This window comes from Zingiber officinale, chromosome 6A (assembly GCF_018446385.1).
Source record: "Zingiber officinale cultivar Zhangliang chromosome 6A, Zo_v1.1, whole genome shotgun sequence".
NCBI classification, from domain to species: domain Eukaryota; kingdom Viridiplantae; phylum Streptophyta; class Magnoliopsida; order Zingiberales; family Zingiberaceae; genus Zingiber; species Zingiber officinale.
In genome coordinates this window covers 91,425,230-91,445,663 of record NC_055997.1, presented here as the reverse complement: position 1 = coordinate 91,445,663, position 20,434 = coordinate 91,425,230, and the positions used below count along the sequence as shown (strand labels likewise).

The window sequence follows — 20,434 nt, the reverse complement described above, 5'->3', positions numbered from 1 at the left end:
ACACAACATCTATTATTTTCTCTCCCTCTTTTGTTCCTTGGTGTGGCCAGCCATCCTCTCCCTCTCTTTCTCTTGTGGTGGCCGAACCTCTCTCCCTTCCTTGGAGCTCTTCTGGTGGCCGGATACTACTTGGAGAAGAAGAAGAAGAAGGAGAGAAAGCTAGCATCTCTTGGAGCTTGGTTAGTATTTTGGATTTCCTCCTTGGTGAAGTTTTTCCTTTGTGGCCGAACCTTGCTTGGAGGAGAAGAAGGTGGTTGGTGGTTTCTCATCTCGGTAGATCGTTGCCCACACAACGTCCGAGGTTAGAAGAGGAATACGGTAGAAGATCAAGAGGTTTTTCTACAAGGTATAACTAGTAATTTTTATTTCCGCATCATGCTAGTTATTTATGGAAATAATACCAAATACAAGAGGCTTACGTTCTAGAATTTCGAATATGTTTTTCGATGTTGTGTTCTTTTGTTTTTTCTTTTCCTTGTGATTTGATTGTTCTCTTTGGTTAACCTAAAGTTATTTTAGGAAATTAAATATTAGCTTTCTATAAAAGGTTTTGTCTAGTCGGTGGTGGTTGCTCCCATATCCAAGAAGGTCATGTGCCTCGCCACGTCAGTACTGGGAACCAATTATGGAAATTAATATTTAATGGAATTAATAACTTAAGGAGACTTGGGTCGAACGTGTAAAGTTCCGCAGGAGATCCAAGTCAAAACCTAAAAGAACAAATAGATTAAGTTTTGGATCAAACGTGTTAAGTTCCGCAGGCGATCCAAAATTTAATTTAAAAGAACACATGGTAGCTAGGAAAAGGTTCAGACCTTTGTACAAAATTTTTGTACAGTGGAACCTATATGTTTTCCGAGTAGCAACCAACAATTGGTATCAGAGCTAGGGTTTTGTCTCTGTGTATTTGGTATTTAGTTTAATTATGCACATGTCATACATAATTTAGGCAGGTTAATAGTAGGATGTGCTAACTTTGTGGATGCAGGATCCAACTATTATGGCTTTTAGTTATTATGTGTGATTGGACCCTTGACATGTCAAGGGCATTTATCTGCGTGTGCATGATTGTATTAAAATACAGCAGAGGCTGTATTTAGTTTTATTAGGATTTTATTTTGATCTAGATACATGTACATTCCTTTATGGAATATAGGATCAAAATGTAAAATTCTATTTATGTCGCGGATCGAATCTTGCAAAGCGTGGAACCTTCTAAGGACCAGAGGCGCAGCGGAACTAGGAGCAAGATGGATGCGACAGCTAGATCCGGTGGCGGTGGCCAAATATGGCAGCAGCTTGGGATGACAACACATGGAGGACAATAAGTGATAAAAGCTATAATAGTTGAAAATTAAATTTTCTATTTATTGCTTTTATATTATGTTGTGTGTGTATGTTAGTTTACAAGTTTTAGTAGGCTAGCATAGTTAAAATTCCTCATTTATAAATAACTAAGTGGGAGAGGGATTTTTAAATAAATCCCATGGTCTCCATTCTTGGTTTGTAAGTAATGCAAACAAGCTTGCGTGTTGGCTCGAGTGCCCTCCATATCGGATGAGCTTATTTGTGGATCACTAGAACAGACTTCCATTTTGGATGACTATAGGAAGTTAATTAAGAGCGTGTGATCTTCCCCAACGGAAGGGGCATAATCTTATTAATGAACTTAGTGTCAAGTAATGGTATACACTTAGACACATCTAATAGTATCCTCCCCATCGGAGTCACTGCTATTATTTGTGTGACCAAAAGACACCAACTATTAATTTTATTTGTCAAAAAGTTAGGTTGACAAGATAATAAAATTAATGGGATAAAACCCTCCTTTTACAAATGTTGAATTTGTATACGTCCACACTAACGTGGCATACAAAATTCACGGTGTTTTGAGGTGTTGGTTAATTTAAAATAGTATTGTTTGAGGAATCAATATTATTCTAAATTTAGAGTTCGACCAAAAGTTATTTGTGATTCTTAGGATGTCTTTCAACCCCCGTCCATCATACTTCAAGAATAGGCTTACCGGACCAAACTACATAGATTGGAAAAGAAACCCGACATTGTTCTACTGAAAGCTATAAATTTGTATTGATCGAGCAATGCCTGATGCACCCACTGGTGAATCTACCCAAGAGGAGATTGAATATCATAGGAAATGGGTAAAAGCGGATGACATGGCGCGGTGTTATATTTTGCTTCAATGTCAAATGTATTGCAACATCAAGATCAAGATCCAACAGCCTATGATATTATGAACAATCTCAAGGAACTCTTTGGTCATCAGGATAGGGCTTCTAGGCAAGAAGCCATGAGAAAGATAATGACAGCCACCATGCAAGAGGGTACTCCTGTAAGGGATCATATCCTAAAGATGATGGCTTATCTGAACGAGATACAGATCCTTGGAGGAGAAATTGATGGGGAAACCCAGATCGATATGATCCTCCAAACGCTACCTAGAAGTTTTGAGCAGTTTCGCCTGAACTATAATATGAATAAGAGGGTTTATTCATTAGCGGAACTACTGACAGAACTTCAAGCAGCAGAAGGATTATTTCGTCACAATGCTCAAATTCACTATGCTGAAAATGGTTCTACTTCTAAACCGAAAGGAAAGAAGAAGAAGAAACAAGCTGGTTCAGCAAAGAAAGTGAATAAATCTCAGAGTACGGGATTTAAAGCTGGAATGAAGAAGCCGAAGGGCAAGTGTTTCATCTGTAAGCAGGCAGGACATTGGAAGGCGGACTGTCCTCGTAGGAACCAAAACAAAGGTATATCTCATACTCTAGTTGTTGAAACATATTTAGCGGTGTTATCTACCAGCACCTGGTGTGTAGATACGGGAGCCACTGATCATGTCTGCAATTCCTTGCAGGGGTTCCAGGAAACCCGACGACTATCTGAAGGAGAAATTACCGTCTACATGGGCAATGCTACTAAGGTGGCAGCTGTTGCAGTGGGAGACGTCTACTTATCTTTTAGTAGAAATAGAAATTTGATTTTAAGAAATTGTCTTTATGTACCCAGTTTTAGAAAGAATTTAATTTCAGTTTCTAAACTGTTTTTAGATGGATATTCAGTTTCTTTCAGTAACGATGTAATTATTAAAAGAAATAAAGTGATTATCTATTCTGGTGCATTAGTTGGCAATTTGTATACTTTAAATCCAATTTCTTCCACAAAGCAAAACATGGAAATTTATAACTCATCTTCTAACTCTAATAAGAGAAAAGAACCTTCGGAGATGAACCAAGCATATCTTTGGCATCTAAGGCTTGGTCATATTAACTTAAGTAGGATTCAGAGGCTTATAGCCAATGGACTTTGAGTTCATTTGAGTTGGAAAATTTTCCAACTTGTGAATCTTGCTTGGAAGGTAAAATGACCAAGAGACCGTTCAAGGCCAAGGGGTATAGAGCCAAAGAAGTGTTAGAATTGGTTCACTCTGATTTGTGTGGTCCTATGTCTATCCAGGCAAGAGGAGGTTTTGAATATTTTGTCTCTTTCATAGACGATTATTCAAGATATGGATACATTTACCTAATGCGCCGCAAGTCCGAGTGCTTTGATAAGTTCAAAGAATACAAGGCTGATGTGGAGAAACGACTAGGTAAAAGTATCAAGACACTAGCTGATCGTGGTGGCGAATACCTCTTAGGAGAGTTTAGGAATTACTTATCGAGGCCGGGATTCAATCCCAATTGTCCGCACTGGAACACCCCAACAGAATGGTGTAGCAGAACGAAGGAATATGACTCTTATGGAGATGGTTAGATCAATGATGAGTTATTCAGATTACCAAATTCGCTTTGGGGATATGCTCTGGAAACAAGAAAGTATGCTCCGAACTTAGTACCTTCTAAATCGTTTCTTCTACTCCCATAGAATTGTGGAATGGGCGAAAGCCCGCCTAAGACATATTCGGATTTGGTAGTCCAAGACATGTACGAAACCAGATCCGATAAGTTAGAATCCCGCATGTGTTCGTGTTTGTAGGATATCCCAAAGGAACGAAGGTGGTTTATTTTATAGTCCTAAAGACCAAGGTCATTGTTAGCACCAATGCCCAGTTTTTAGAAGAAGACTATATAATGGATCACAAGCCCAGTAGCAAAGTTGTTTTAGAAGAACTTAGAGAGGACATGACTACTTCAGTACCAACAGTACAAGATGAAGTACCACAAGAGACTGCAACACGTGTCACACATGATACACAACCACGGATGTGCCTCGTCATAGTGGGAGGGTTGTAAGGCAGCCTGAAAGATTCATGTTTTTAGGAGAGTCTTCGGACTTGATCCCGGGTAAACATGAACCTGATCCACGAACATACGACGAAGCACTCCAAGATATAGATGCAGCATCTTGGCAAAAGGCAATGAATTCTGAAATAGAGTCTATGTACTCTAATAAAGTCTGGAGCTTGTAGAACCACCGATGGTGTAAAAGCCGTTGGATGCAAGTGGATCTACAAAAGGAAAAGAGGGATGCGGGAAGGTAGAGACCTTCAAAGCTAGGCTTGTTATGAAAGGGTACACTCGTAAAGAGGGAATCGATTATGAGGAGACCTTTTCACCGTAGCTATGCTTAAGTCTATCCGGATACTCTTATCCATCACGCTCATATGGATTATGAGATTTGGCAAATGGATGTCAAGATGCCTTTCCTTATTGGAAGTCTTGAAGAGAACATTCATATGAAGCAACCGGAAGGGTTCATTGAAAAGGCAAAGAGCATCTAGTGTGCAAGCTCAATCGGTCCATTTATAGATCAAGCAAGCTTCAAGGTCTTGGAACATCCGGTTTAATGAAGTAATCCAATCGTATGGATTTATTCAAGATCCGGATGAGTCTTGTGTATACAAGAAGTGTAACGAAACGTGGTGGTATTTCTTGTACTATACGTAGATGATATTTTGTTAATTGGCAACAATGTCAAGGTATTATCGACGTAAGGGTATGGTTGTCCAAACAATTTGATATGAAGGACTTAGGAGATTGTGCACATTCTTGGGATCAAAGTTATAAGGGATCGTAAGAAAAGAATGTTGTGTCTATCCCAAGCTTCATATATAGATACAATCCTTGCTCGCTTTAGAGACGCAGGATTCCAAGAAAGGTTTCTTACCTTTTAGACATGGAGTAGCTCTATCTAAAGAGATGTCTCCAAAGACGCCGAAAGAGATAGAGGACATGAAAGCAATTCCTTATGCTTCTAGGAAGCCTAATGTATGCAATGCTATGACGAGACCGATATCCGCTTTGCCGTGGGCATGGTCGCAGACATCGAGTAACCTCGACAAGGACATTGATTGCGAAAGCATATATTAAAGTACCCGAGAAGGACTAGAGATTATATGCTAGTTTACTAAGACGATCCGCCCCTGGGTTACACTGATCTGATTTCCAATCGATAGGGATAACAGAAGTCTACATCGGCCATGTGTTTACTTTAGGAGGTGGAGCCATTTCATGAGGGTGTTAAGGAAATACGTTTCGGACTCAACCATGGAAGTCGAGTATGTAGCAGCCTCCGAGGCGCCTAAACAGTATGGCTCAGGAACTTTCTAATGGACTTAGATGTGATTCCTGGTTTGCCCAAAATCATCACAATTTATTGTGATAATAGCGGTGCAGTTGCAAACTCGAAGGAACCACGAGCTCATAAGGCAAGTAAACATATAGAGCGCAAGTACCACCTGATACGAGATATCGTGAAGCGAGGAGAAGTTGTCATCGCCAAGATTGCATCAGCGGATAACCTGGCAGATCCTTTCACTAAGGCCCTTCCGGCGAAAGCTTTCGATCGGCATGTGGAGGGAATGGGAATCAGATGTATGGTAGAAGATATGGCAGCTTAGTCATTAGTATAAGTGGGAGATTGTTGGAGTGTATACTGAAAGCCTAAGCTTTGTAAACATTCATTATGAATAAAGAATCACATTTGATCAAATTTTCTACATTTAGTTGTAGTTGTTTAATTAATTTATATTGTAGATAATATAGTATGTGGTGTCACATACAGAAGATGATATTATCAGTACCTTATAAATTATAAACAGTAGCTCACGACCAAAATGGAAAGGAACAAACCATTAGAAGGTCGTAGTGTAATTAGGTATCAGTTTATCTTGACTGTATAATTACACTAGTACACTCAGAGTGTATTGAGTAGGACCATTTGAGGTCGTTTCTTTTATACTGACTTTATAAAGAAACAAAGACCTCGGTTATTATGGAAGTGTGTGCTCTTAATCCTAATATAATAACAAGCACATATATTTGATATTTATTTCTTTAATTTATCAATGGGTGAGATTTAGTTCGATAAATCAATAAGCCCGATAAATTGGGAAATGATATCACTTATAGTGTGTGTTGTTGATTATAGAAGGAAACTGTGTCCTAGAGATACTAGGTTGATAATGTCCTCAAGAGGAGCTCATAAGGATTGTCATGTTAAACCCTGCAGGTGGACTTAGTCCGACATGACGATAAGGTTGAGTGGTACTACTCTTGGACTAAGATATTAATTAAATGAGTTGTCAGTAACTCACTTAATTAGTGGACATTCGATATCTTAAACACAGGGAGACTAACACACTCATAATAAGAAGGAGCCCAAAAATAAAATTTGGGATTGGTGCGGTAGTTCAATAATAGTTCTCTAGTGGAATGAATTATTATTGATAAAATTAAGTTGTGTGTTCGGGGCGAACACGGGATGCTTAATTTTATCGGGAGACTAAAACCAATTCCTCCTCTCGGTCCCTATCGTAGCCTCTTATTTATAGAGTTCTATACCCACCTATACCCACCTTATATACCCACCCAATAGGGGCCGGCCAAGCTAGCTTGGGAACAAGCTAGGGCCGGCCTAGGTATAAGATTGGGTGGTCGGCCCTAGCTTGAACCCAAGCTAGTAGGGCCGGCCAAATTAAATTAAAAAAGAAATTTAATTTTAATTTTTATTATGTGGAAGATATAATTTATTAAAGAGAATTAAAATTAAAATATCTCTCTTGTAAAAGATCTACAAAAGATTAAAGAAAGATATTAGATCTCTTTCCTTATTTGTAGATTGGTGAGATATTTTATTTTCTCTTTAAAAATTATTCACATGTTGTAAAATTAAAATTATAGAAATTTCCTTTTTATCAACCATGAAGAGATTTGAAGAGAAATTTTATTTTTTAAAATTTCCGGAAACAAATTAGGAAATTTTAATTGTTGATTGAAACTTGTCCAATTTTGTTTTCATTGATGTGGCCGGCCACTTGATTTTAATTGGGGAAATTTTATTTTATTTTCTCAATTAAATCATGTCAAGGAAATTAAGGAAATTTTATTGTAATTAAATTTCCTAATTTGCCTAGGCCAAGGAATATAAAAGAAGGGGTGAGGGTGCCTTCAAGAGACACAACATCTATTATTTCTCTCCCTCTTTTGTTCCTTGGTGTGGTCGGCCATCTTCTCCCTCTCTTCCTCTTGTGGTGGCCGAACCTCTCTCTCTCCCTTGGAGCTCTTGTGGTGGCCGGATACTACTTGGAGAAGAAGAAGAAGAAGGAGAGAAAGCTAGCATCTCTTGGAGCTTGGTTAGTATTTTGGTTTTTCTCCTTGGTGAAGTTTTCCTTTGTGGCCGAACCTTGCTTGGAGGAGAAGAAGGTGGTTGGTGGTTTCTCATCTCAGTAGATCGTTGCCCACACAATGTCCGGGGTTAGAAGAGGAATACGGTAGAAGATCAAGAGGTTTTTCTACAAGGTATAACTAGTAATTTTTATTTCCGCATCATGCTAGTTATTTATGGAAATAATACCAAATACAAGAGGCTTACGTTCTAGAATTTCGAATATGTATTTTCGATGCTGTGTTCTTTTGTTTTTTTCTTTTCCTTGTGATTTGATTGTTCTCTTTGGTTAACCTAAAGTTATTTTAGGAAATTAAATATTAGCTTTCTATAAAAGGTTTTGTCTAGTCGGTGGTGGTTGCTCCCATATCCAAGAAGGTCATGTGCCTCGCCATGTCAGTACTGGGAACCAATTATGGAAATTAATATTTAATGGAATTAATAACTTAAGGAGACTTGGGTCGAACGTGTAAAGTTCCGCAGGAGATCCAAGTCAAAACCTAAAAGAACAAATAGATTAAGTTTTGGATCAAACGTGTTAAGTTCCGTAGGCGATCCAAAATTTAATTTAAAAGAACACATGGTAGCTAGGAAAAGGTTCAGACCTTTGTACAAAATTTTTGTACAGTGGAACCTATAGGTTTTCCGAGTAGCAACCAACAGGTTCACACTCATCAGCGATCAGCTTTACAAAAAGGCTTTCTCACGCCCGCTGTTGAAATGCGTGAGCTCGGAAGACTCGGCTTACATCCTCCAAGAAGTACATCAAGGATCGTGCGAAGGACATCCGGGCGGACGATCGTTGGCCAAGAAGATCCTCTTGGCCGGGTACTTTTGGCCAAGTTTACAAGCAGACGCCGCTCGGACAGTATCTACGTGTCTTTCGTGCCAGAAGTATCACAACTTCTCCCACCGACCGGCAGAGGAAATGAAGGCATCTACGGTCTCGTGTCCGTTCGACCAGTGGGGAATGGATATCGTGGGTGCATTTCCTATGGCGACCGGACAGCGGGAATTTCTACTAGTGGCGGTAGATTATTTTTCCAAGTGGGTGGAGGCCGAGCCGCTGGCAAAGATCACCGAGTAGATGGTCAAAAAATTCATCTGGCAACACATCATCTGTCGGTTCGGCATCCCTCGCCGATTGGTTTCCTATAATGGGCGGCAGTTCACAGGGAGGGTGCTAGAGGAGTGGTGCAAAAGCTACGGCATCGAGCAACACTTCACATCCGTGGCTTATCCCCAGAGCAACGGTCAAGCCGAAGTAGCCAATCGGGAAATTCTTCGTATCCTGCGCGCTCGGCTCGACCATTTGGGAGGAAGTTGGCCTGATGAAGTGCCGGGCGTCTTGTGGGCCATCCGGACGACTCCGAAGGAAGGGACGGGTGTCAAACCATTCCATTTGGTGTATGGTGGTGAGGCAGTTATCCCGGTTGAAGTCGGCGTCAAGTCCGTCCGGATTCAGAGTTATGATAATGGCAACGCCGAACGGAGGAACATGGAGCTGGATTTGGTCGACGAGGAGCGAGCCAAGGCGTCCGTTCGGTTGATGGCGTACCGGCAACGGATGAAGCAAAATTACAACCGCCGTGTAATCCCCAGATCATTCCAGGTCGGCGATCTTGTCTGGAAGAAAGTCAAGCCGGTCGGCGATGTTGGCAAGTTAGAAGCTCCCTGGGCGGGCCCCTTCAAGGTTATTGAGAAGCTCCGATCGGGAGCATATTATTGGAAGATAGAGACGGGCGGCAGCTGGATCGACCGTGGAGTGCGAATCATCTCCAGCCTTATCGAGCGGGGTGAAAGGTGCACGAATGTAAATCATTTTTGTATATGTTAGTCGCCCATGTCCTTGTAATGCAGGAAGCAAAATTAATACAAAGGATGGCCAATGGATTCGCCGATCGGCAGAGTCAAAATTAACCTTGAAGTCGTCGAGCTCCGACGTTAAATATCGAGAGACGAGCCGGCGTCTATAAATCATCCGAGCGGAAGATCGTCGAGCTCCGACGTTAAATATCGAGAGACGAGCCGGCGTCTATAAATCATCCGAGCGGAAGACCGTCGAGCTCCGACGTTAAATATCGAGAGACGAGCCGGCGTCTATAAATCATCCGAGCGGAAGACCGTCGAGCTCCGAAGTTAAATATCGAGAGACGAGCCGGCGTCTATAAATCATCCGAGCGGAAGACCGTCGATCTCCGACGTTAAATATCGAGAGACGAGCCGACGTCTATAAATCATCCGAGCGGAAAACCGTCGAGCTCCGACATTAAATATCGAGAGACGAGCCGGCGTCTATAAATCATCCGAGCGGAAGACCGTCGAGCTCCGACGTTAAATATCGAGAGACGAGCCGGCGTCTATAAATCATCCGAGCGGAAGACCGTCGAGCTCCGACGTCAAATATCGAGAGACGAGCCGGCGTCTATAAATCATCCGAGCGGAAGACCGTCGAGCTCCGACGTTAAAAATCGAGAGACGAGCCGGCGTCTATAAATCATCCGAGCGGAAGATAGCTGGCATCTATAAACCCACCGAGTGGATTAAAGCATCTAATGTCCCGAGGCACGCGATTTCGATGTCGTTCGATCGTCTATACACGCTTCGAGCGGCCCAGTATCCAAAACTACTGGGCACTTGGTAAACGAGCTATGCCCGCAAAGAACGCGGTGTATTTTGCCGAGCGAGGAGATCACGGCGAGCACTTTGTTAAGACCCCTTATGGGGGAGCACATGAAATAATTATGGGCGAGTGGATAAACACACATCTCGGTTATGAAATGAGACAGCTAATACAAGGAAAACATTGCATTAAAGTTAGAGTTTTAAGCCGAGCGGCCCAATTACACACAAAAAAAAAGAAAAGGATGATATCCTGGCGAGTGGCCGAAATGCAGAAAGCTACTCAATATTATCGTAAAGGTCCCTGGGAATGTTATTCAGGAGCGCCACCTGGTCGCCGGCCGGAATAGCAGTAGACTCCGGAAGAAGACCCTTCGACTTTAGATAGGTGGTGGTGGCGGTCATAGCCAAGTCGAAGGTTGTGTACATCCGCTCGCATATCTTCTCTGAGAATTTGGGCGAGCGGATATAGCTCTGTCTTAAGGTCGCGACTCGACTCGGCTCGGCATCTTGATATTCTTTGAACGCCGCCTAGGAGCCAGTAAGAGCCTCATTCAGATTCTGAATCTTAGCCGCGTCGGCCGAGCGGCCGGCCTTCTCCCGGTCGAGCTGCTCTGTCAATTCCTTTATCTTCAGCTCCAGGCTCCGAGCCTCAACGTTCTTCTTCTCCAGATCGGAGATAGCAGTATTCTTCCGAGTGGTGGCCAGAGTTATTTTTGTTTCAAGCGACTTGACTTGCCGCTCGGACTCGGCCAGGGCATGGGCCTGGTCGGCTGTCTTCTTCTCCTCGGCCGCCAGAAGAGTTTAAGCTTTCTTCAGCTCCTTTTGCAGCTCGGAATAGGAAGGGCCCTGAAGACCGGACGGACCAACTGCGGCCCTCAATTGTCGCAGCTCTTCATCCACCAAGGCCAAGCGGTTGGAAACCGTAATTTCCTCCACCCATCTCTGGCAAACGAAAATTATAATTATTATCGGCCGATCGGAAGGAAGGCATACAAAGCTTGGAAGCATAAACTTACCCTAGTGGCCTCCCGCATGTGGCTATTGGCTAAATTTCCGAGGGGTATCAGTGCTGTGCGTGCCCGAGCATCGGCCCACATCTCAGCCAGAGGCCCTTTCAAGGTGATGGTGTGCTCGGGCGCAGATGGACGGTCGGCTTCTGGAAGCAGCTCTTCAGTCGGTAGATGAAGAGTGACCCGAATCGTGCGGCCATGACCGGAGGTCGTCCGACCGGCAGTCGGAAGGGGATCATAAGTCGGCGTAGAAAACTGGGAATGAATGGTCGAGTGCTGGGCTGAATGGCGAGCGGGCGGAAGGGTGCTGTTTGGAATAGCCTCCACTGGAGCAGCTGGCTCGTCCCAATCCGAAGGCGTCCGGTCGGACGAGATATTTTCGGTCTCTGGCGCCTTGCCCCGAGCAGTTGCAGTGACCCGCTTGGAGGGTTGGACAGATGAGGTAGCCGAGCGTAGTGGAGTCTCCACTCGACGCCTCTTTTGTATGGGCTGCTCCTCCTCCCGAGCGGAACCTTCCTCGGGAGCAGTTTGTTCTCTTGAGGGGATGGCGCCGCTAGCCACATTTTGTTGGGAAGCTTGAGCGGCCGACTCAGCTTGAGTTCCTCTCTCTCCTTCATGGGATCCGACCGGCTGGATACCCAGTGCTTCCATCTCCTTGGCGGTCGCGGCCTCTAGCGCAGCCGCCTTTCTCTTCAAAACACCGGCCATGACCGAATCCATGACGATGTCCGCTGCAGGAGAAAGAAAAGAAATCAGTTAGCAATTAAAGCAAATGCCCAAGCAAATTTCTTACCGAAGCCGGTCGGAAGAGGAGTCCGTATAGGACTCAGCCCGAAGATGTACATCACTCCCTCGTGGAGAAGTTTGTTGATGTCAAGTCGCAGACCGGCCATTATATTTGCAGTGTGGAGATAGTCCGGTCGGGTCTTGAACTTCTTCAACTCGGGAGTGGGAGGTAGGCTGACTTGCCATTGGGTAGGGAAGTTGGCCCGAGCGGGCATGCGGATGTAGAAAAAATAATCCTTCCAATGTTTATTGGAAGTAGGAAGCTTGTTGAAGAAAACCAAGCCGGGTCGAACTTAGAACATGAAGGTGCCCGGCTCGGCTTGCTTAGGGTAGTAGAAATAAAAAAAGACCTCCGGTCGGAGGGGGATGTTGTGAATCTTAAACAAAACAACTACGCCGCAAAGGAGACGGAAGGTGTTGGGTACTAAACTGCCGAGCGGCACACCAAAATAATTACAAACATCTATGATGAAAGGATGTACAGGAAAACGAAGACCGGCGGTAAACTGGTCTCGGAAGACACAGAAAGCTCCGCGCGGCGGTCTGTGAGGCCGGGCGGAAGGACCAGCTAAGCAAATTTCGAAATCCTCTGGGATTTCGAAATTGTCTGTCAAAATATCGAAGTCCCGCTGTTCGAATCGGGACTGCATGGTGGTGTACCATGGGTCGAGTGACTGATCTTCGGAATTGGAAGAACTAGCCATAGATCGATCGGAAGGAGTCAAAAGGCAAGAAGGCAGAAGAAAAACACTAGAAAACGAAAGGAAGTTTCAAGGATCGAAACCGAGGAAGAAATGCGGAGGAAACACCGGAAAGGAGGAAGGAAAGATATAAAACCTTGCTGCGAGGAAAGGGATCAAGGGAAAGGCGCCGGAGAGCGTCGGAGAGCAGAAACAGGATCGCCGGAGATCTAAAGCGCAGGAGGCAGTGGTCGAGATCGCAGAGGCAAGTGAGGGGATAGAAGAAAACGAAGAATTTATAGGGTGAAGGTCGGGCGGCCTCCACCGTTGGATCCAGGTCACGTGAATCCAAGCATGCATCGAGCCGTCCATTTCGAATTGCTTCGATCACATCAAAACACCATGCCACCGCCGTCGTACGCCGATGGCATTGCTCCACGTGGCATTCAATCATTCGGAGCATTTAATGAAAGCATGCTCGACCTTAATGTCGAAGATTGGCGCAGAATACGAGGAGATCCGGTGAACGCCATTGTTGATTCGCTCAAGGCTGCCTCTATGGTCGGCCAAGCGGGAGATACAAGCACGGAGAAACCGCTCGGCTAGATTCTTAGTCCAGTCAGTCGGACTGTTCGCCTCCTTCGACTAGACTTGAAGGGAAGGCAAGTGATCCGGTAGTAAGAACAGGGGACCCCACCTTGTGGAGTCAACGCCACGTAGAAGTCACAGTGGCAGGTGTCCATCCGGAGAGGGCCGGGTCCGACCGGACGGCAGGGCCGAGTCCGACTGGGCGGCAGGCCGGCCGTCCGGTGGAATCGAACGTCCCGATCGGACGATAGTCGGCTGATGGTTAAAAGACACCCTGTCGAAATCAGGGTTCCGGCGCTGTGGAAAAGGTCGTGGGGCCGAGCGGACCTCACGCTCGGCCAAAGCCATAAGGTAACACTGCTAATAGTCTCCACAAAGTATATGATGGAAAATCTCCCCAAGTAAACCATCGCATATGTCCAGCCGGATGTTGAGGTTGCTGTCCGCCCGGACGCCAGATCTGGAGCAATGGGGAAAAGGACAGGGGACGTCTTTTTCTGACAGCAGGTATGTTTTACGTGTAGACCATGCTCCAAATCCTGTGACAGGGGATTTCGCTGTCCCATCGAGGACATGCCGAGACTGTAGCAGAATGGGTTAGGGAAGCTCACTGACAAGTCCTTACTGTGGTATGGGTCATGGACACGTGTACACCTCGGCAGGTGTACACTCACTTCTTCGCTGCCCTATATAAAGGCCCTCATTCTTCGCCGGAGGTATGCATTCTACGCATTTGGAAGCCGTTATTTATTCCTTGAGCTTTGCCTGACTTGAGCATCGGAGGGTCGCCGCCGGGAACACCTTCCCGGCCCGACTTCTGTGCAGGTTCGCCGGAGCTTCGTGCCGCCATCCGAAGATCCACACCAGCAGCCAGGAAGCGCCACGTGCCCAGCGTCCATTGAATCAGCGTTCGGACAGGATCAGGAGATATTTTAAAAGCTTTTTATACTTTTGATGTGGCATTGATGTGGCATATTGGAAACTATAAAAAAAAGCTTATTGAAAGGTTTAACCATTGGAGATGCCCTAATAATAAGTATTTATTCTTGTGATGTGGCATTATGTGGCATATTGAAAATTATAAAAAAGCTCATTGAGAAGTTTAACCATTGGAGATGCCTTAAGAGCTTTTTATACTTGTGATGTGGCATATTGAAAACTACAAAAAAAGCTTATTGAAAGATTTAACCATTGGAGATGCCCTAAGAGCATCTCCAATGCAAGGTTTTTAAAGAGGTTTGTAAAATGAAAAAGTTAAATAAAAAAGTTCTAACCATTATGGATGTAAGGTTTGAAGTTTGTTGTTAAAGAGCGGTAGTGAAATTTCAAAGCTATTTTTTTTATTGAAATTGATGTAATATGCATGTAGTCATGCAATTACATATTATAAAATGGATCACACAAAAATCATTTAAAGATCTAACATATAGTCATGCAATTACATATTATAAAATGTATCACATAAAAATCATTTAAAGCTCTAAAGAGATGTTTAAATGGGTTTTTAGAATGTTGATGTGGCATATTGAGATCATAAAAAAAGCTTTTGTAGAACTCTAACTATTAGAGATGCCCTAAGAGCATCTCCAATGCAAGCTTTGTGAAAAGTTTGTAAAATTGAAAAACCTTACCAAAAAAGTTTTTATGATTGTGTAGATGAAGTTTGAGGTTTTAAATTTAAGAGCAGGTTTGAGTTTTCAAACCTGCTTTTTTCTCTTAAAAGTTAAGTAAGTAATTAATGTGGACCATTTTCAACTAATTAAAAATAAATTATTTGATGAAACATTTAATTATAATATTTTATTTCATAAATAGTTAATAATAATTATAATGGTACTTTTTTCTTTTGAAAATAAATATATTCGAGATAAGTTAAAAAATATAGAAATAATTATAATTAAATTAAAATCATAAATAAATAAATAAATTTAAAATTATAAATTAAATTAAATTAAAATCATAAATTTATTAATTAAAAATTATAAATAAATTACATTGGAATCATAAATTAATTAAAATATTAAATGAAAATTATATAGATATATTAAATGAAAAAATAAATATATATATATAATTTATAATGTAGGACACAAAAAAAAAATTGTATGGAGGTTTTTTCATTGTGGAGATCATAGTAGGTATTTATACTTGTGATGTGGCATGATGTGATATATTAAAAATTACAAAAAGTTCATTGAGATGTTTAACCATTGGAGATGTCTTAAGAGCTTTTTATACTTGTTATATGGTATTGATGTGGCATATTGGGAACTATAAAAAAAAATTATTGAAAGATTTAATTATTGAAGATGCCCTAATTATTCGTCAAAACTTTTGTTACTATTTTTATAATCGACTGTTGAAATTCTAAATTGATTATATATTCAGAAATCTCATTACCTAAGCTTTCTAATGGTAGTTTGGTACCAAAATTTTAAATTAATATTGAGATCTTGAGAGGAACCATTGAGACTTATTTCATATTAAAGCTGTGCGCGAACTTGTTCGCCGGCGCCGACTACCTTGCGACCTGGGATGGTCTTTTTTAAGAGGCTTTGAGCTTTATTCCAAACCGAAATTGAGAATTTGGAGATTATTTGAGGATGAATAAAATTTTGAGTTGATTTATACGATTTGAGTTCAATTTTGATATCAATAATTGATATTTATTTTCTCTGGATATTTGTACGAAATTTGCATCAGTTTGATGTATAATTTCTAAATTTGTTTGGGCATTTTTAAAAAATTTCAACTTGTTTGGGCAAATGATATTTTATTGAATAGATCATAAAATTTTACTAAAGCCCCATCTTACACTTGCCACTTATACGTAGGATCGAAAACAATTTAGATATCTCCACAATGGTATGATATTATCCACTTTGAATCTGGACCCTCATGACTTTACTTTTGGGTTCTCCCAAAAAAATCTCATGTCAATAGAGATATCTTTTTCTCTTATAAACTCATGATCTTTTCGATGTGTTTCCAATATGAGACTATGTTTGTAACTTTGCAACCCCAACATTATACTCCAGTTGAACTTTCATATTTTAATTCTAAGTCATACTACTAATAATAATATATTATAGTAATTACAATTCATCATTGTTATAATATGAATTGAGAATATTTTTAATGATAAATGAAAAAAATATCTTTTGACAATTCAAAAAAAAAAATATATATATATATTTTTTATTTTTACCCCTTTATATTTCTGTTATGACTTTTTATGTTCTTTGTTTGGCAAGTCCATTTGTTCCTAATCTTAAGCCTTGAGGTAACATCATGGATAGTGCTAAATAATTAGAATCAAAGGAGAAAAATTGCAAGCATTCTCCCACTCGCACATCCGCAAAACCGAGCATACGCGTGAATGAATGAATGAAAGAATAGCTTGTGAACATTTGCAAAAACAAGGCACACTAAAAGGAATGGAGAGAGACCTATCCATTTTAACGTCTTGATATAAGAACTTGGCGGTGCTTCTCAAGAGAATCCTTATAGATCAGCTGCAGGAGCTCCATTTTCATTTTGCGGTCCCATCGTCGTTATTTTGGATAGCCAAAAGTGGCGCCGCCTCCTTCTGTGCCATCTGCAACGACGACATTCTCGTCATCACTTTGACTTGTAGGAAGAATCGGACTCTTGAATTGCATTGATTGATAAGGGCAAAACATATGATCGAACCTGTGAAACGGGCAACACATCACTTGCTGATTTCCTTTGGCTCTCTTGCACAGAGAAGTATGAGTAGAGAGCCATCCCGAAGATGGCGATTAGGATTCCCACAATGTTCCTGACCGTGAAAGGATCGTGCAGTATAATGTAGCCGATGAAGAGGATGAGGCAAGTCTTGAGGTGGCCGAGCACTTGATATGTCACCGGCGACGTCGTCCCGATCACCAAAAAGGTGCTGAAGTTTACAATTACAGCGATCGAGCAAGACAGCACTATAAATGCCTGTCAATACACACAACATGCATAAGACAGGGAAGTTTGTTTGTTTTTTTTTTTTAAAAAAAATGGATTCATTTGAGCAAGCACAGTACCAGAACTATGAGTTTGTAGTCGTAGGAGAACACGCTTTGATTGGTGAGCAACTGATCGACGAATGGGCCGGTGGCGAATAGAATAGCAGCTTGGTACGGAGATGACTGATACAGAAGCTGCGTGGAGGAAACCTTCAACCTCTTCTGAATTGTGTTTGTCATCTGCCATTCAGATTCATGGTCAAGACAACAAATATCGATCCATTGTTTCTTCTTTCGGGAAAATCTGAACAGATGAGTGAATATACAGAAAGGATACAATTTGTCCAACACATGTGGTAGCGATGGCCAGAGCAGAGAGGACAGAACCAACAAAATTGAGGTTAAGATCTGTAACCGAAGCAATGCCGACACCGAGCAGGAGGACAAGCAAAGACAGCTTAATGCTCTGACTGCAAACAAATTCTTATTTAGGTGTTCTTCAATTATCAGTGAAGAAGAAGAAGCAATTGAACCTGAAAGTTTTGTTGAGGAACAGAGTCTCCAGCAGGACAGTAAAAGGTATGATGGCAAGTTTGGTCATCTGAACAAATCAGTGAAGGCGATGAGCTAGCGATTGTTGGAGATTAAAAGCTATTAGTACTAGCCTGGTAGAATCCAATGGAGTTGAAGCCGAGGCTGAGGTTAAGGAAGCCAATGGAGGATCCATTGAGGAAGCCGAAGAGGATCACCGTCTTCGCATCGATGGATTTCGGCTCGAAGAAGTGGAAGCGCTGTGCGGCATAGAGCGAGCAAAAGGTCACCATTAGATGCCAGCTTGTTAACGTTGTGGCTGCATCAGATTCATGCTTTTAGTTTAGTTTTCACTTTGTTCAATTGGACAGAGATAGAGACAGAGAGAGAGGTGCTGAAGCTACTGACCGAAAGGGAAGCCAAGAGTGCTCATCAGAGCTTTGTTGCATATGACGATCGAAACTGATGAGGCGACAGAGAGAGTCAGTGATCCAACCACACCCAGCTGAAACCCAGAGCTTCCCGCCATCCTTAATTTTCTTCTTCCTGCAATTAAACTCAGTAACTTAATTTATTTTAGATTCGACTTAATTTGACTTGATTATCTTATCAAAAACAACACAAAACTTGATCTGTAAGATTAGGCAGAATGTCTTAGAGTTGTGTCTAGAAATTGAGTGATGGGAAGGAAAGACTAAATCTATTACGAATTGTATATATCCATTCTTCATTTTGATAAATATGTTATAAAATTTTATAATCAATAAATATATCATGTACTTGTTTAATTTGTAGTAGATTTATGAATTATGATCATGTTGAAACTTTTTTGCCAAAATGTTCCCCTTGGTTTTTTATCATCCTCTTGAATTAATGTTTTATAGTCATTTTTTTTATCAAATTACTTTTTAAACTTTCTTTGATTAATTATTAACCGAAGGGTTCAAGAATTCGTTTAAATATAGGTTTATTAATCCGTAAAAATATTACAGATGCGACAAACATATTGATTCGAACGAGTCCAACTGCCAAACGACGATCGATCGATCGAAACCATGAAACAAGCGATCGAAAAACCAACGCGTTTACCAGAACGAACGTACCTGAAACTGATTCTCTCCGATGGACGACGACGGAGACTGCTTCTTCCTCTTCTTCGATGGACGTCCGTTCCTGCACCGATCGCCGGCGGCAATCTCTCCTTCTCTCTCTCTCTCTCTCTCGCGATGGCTTATTGACTTTTTTGAGATGCAAATTGGATCTTTGCGTCGATGGGTTCTTCGGCCTTTGGCGGCGTTATATCGTGGAATTGTCGTCGTTAGTCAATCCATGAGTCAACGTTAATTTGGGGTAATGAAAGTCAACGATTTAACGGTAGTATGGTGGGAAGATGGAGGGCAAATTGGTTCTCCAGCCTGGCTCCTCCCGTCACATTCAGATCACGACTTCTCGTCTGCTAATATTTAATTTAATCTTGTGATTAATTTAACACTAAAAAATAATAATATAAGAAATTATTTGTATTTATGTGATATTGCTTGGACTTCAAGGTCAAGTTGGATAAAGTCCCAAAACAGATATTAAATTGTTAGATGATCATCAATTTTGAATTAATTTGTTTGATAAAGTTCGAGGCCAGAGTAAACAGATATATATGAATTTGTTTCAACGTGTATTAAGCACTTGCTACCGATTGATCTAGCTCTGAATGCATTAAGTGCCCTAATTAATAATATAATTGCTAAGTAATTTTGAAGAAAAGTAGTTATTGGAGGTTTAGAAAAATAATTAAAATCAAAGAGTCTACTGGAAGCCAAAGAGGTGGTGAAGTATTTGCTAGTGTGGAATGGAAGAAATTGAGCCGAGAGAAGGGCGAAGTTGGTGGATCTCACTACAAAAATCAACAAATTTTAGGATTGATGTATTTTATTTTATTTCCTTACATTTTATTTTACTTAGAAACCAATTAAGCTTGCTTATTTATTTTTTTCTTTTAAAATAGTTATTAAGAGTATTATGTATTGTGCAACAAATCACGTTTAAATATTGTAAATTGAAAGAACTTTGTCTGATAAGATATATATTGAGCCGTTGAGTTGAATCCACTTAAGGAAGGTAAAGTTAGACAATATTGGCATCAAAGTGCTAAAGCAAGTAGGCCAAAGATGGAGATGAGAATGGATTGGTGGTAGTGGAAGGAAACAAAGAAGTGTGATACTCTTTTGAATGATGAGAGCAAAAGTCTAGCTACCATGGAAATTTTAGACCTTTTATTTTTTGCTACAAAAGGAGTAAAAAAATTTATATAGCTCCCATAACTATGGTGGTGTAGTGATAAAACATCTAGACGAATAATAAGAAGACCAAAGTTTAAATTGTAAATGGGATTGATCCCGTTCGAAATGGGAGAATATGACAAGCTGGGGACGTGACTGTGGGGTTATCTAAACGGTGACTCTGCACGGTTCTACAACATAAAAAGCATTAATGTTGAGCTGGAAAGGGGTTCTCAATGTTGACCCTCCGACGCTCAAGTCAGTTCTCGGCACAGTGGATAATAGTAAGAATATTGTAGTAAAGAATGTGTTGAATATTACAAATTCCTCTG

At 41.3% G+C, this 20,434-nt stretch overlaps 1 protein-coding gene across 1 annotated transcript; it reads right to left on the bottom strand.

The window, feature by feature from the left end:
• Window positions 1-16,613: 16,613 nt before the first annotated feature.
• On the bottom strand, window positions 16,614-19,093 carry LOC121994176 (UDP-xylose transporter 1-like). The gene is made up of 8 exons (XM_042548303.1): window positions 18,930-19,093; window positions 18,235-18,372; window positions 17,961-18,145; window positions 17,829-17,896; window positions 17,633-17,765; window positions 17,374-17,535; window positions 17,012-17,284; window positions 16,614-16,916 (listed from the first exon to the last, which is right to left on the bottom strand). The coding sequence occupies exons 2-8, from the start codon at window positions 18,353-18,355 to the stop codon at window positions 16,851-16,853; spliced, it is 1,008 nt and encodes a 335-aa protein (XP_042404237.1). The 5' UTR covers window positions 18,356-18,372; window positions 18,930-19,093; the 3' UTR covers window positions 16,614-16,850.
• Window positions 19,094-20,434: the final 1,341 nt, after the last annotated feature.

Excerpts from the sequence above, each read along its gene's own strand:
- LOC121994176 (XM_042548303.1), bottom strand. The coding sequence starts at position 18,355 with ATGGCGGGAAGCTCTGGGTTTCAGCTGGGTGTGGTTGGATCACTGACT. Across the intron at positions 17,897-17,960 it reads ACTCCATTGGATTCTACCAG|ATGACCAAACTTGCCATCAT; the intron begins GCTAGTACTAAT and ends TGATTTGTTCAG. Across the intron at positions 17,285-17,373 it reads ACTACAAACTCATAGTTCTG|GCATTTATAGTGCTGTCTTG; the intron begins GTACTGTGCTTG and ends GTGTATTGACAG.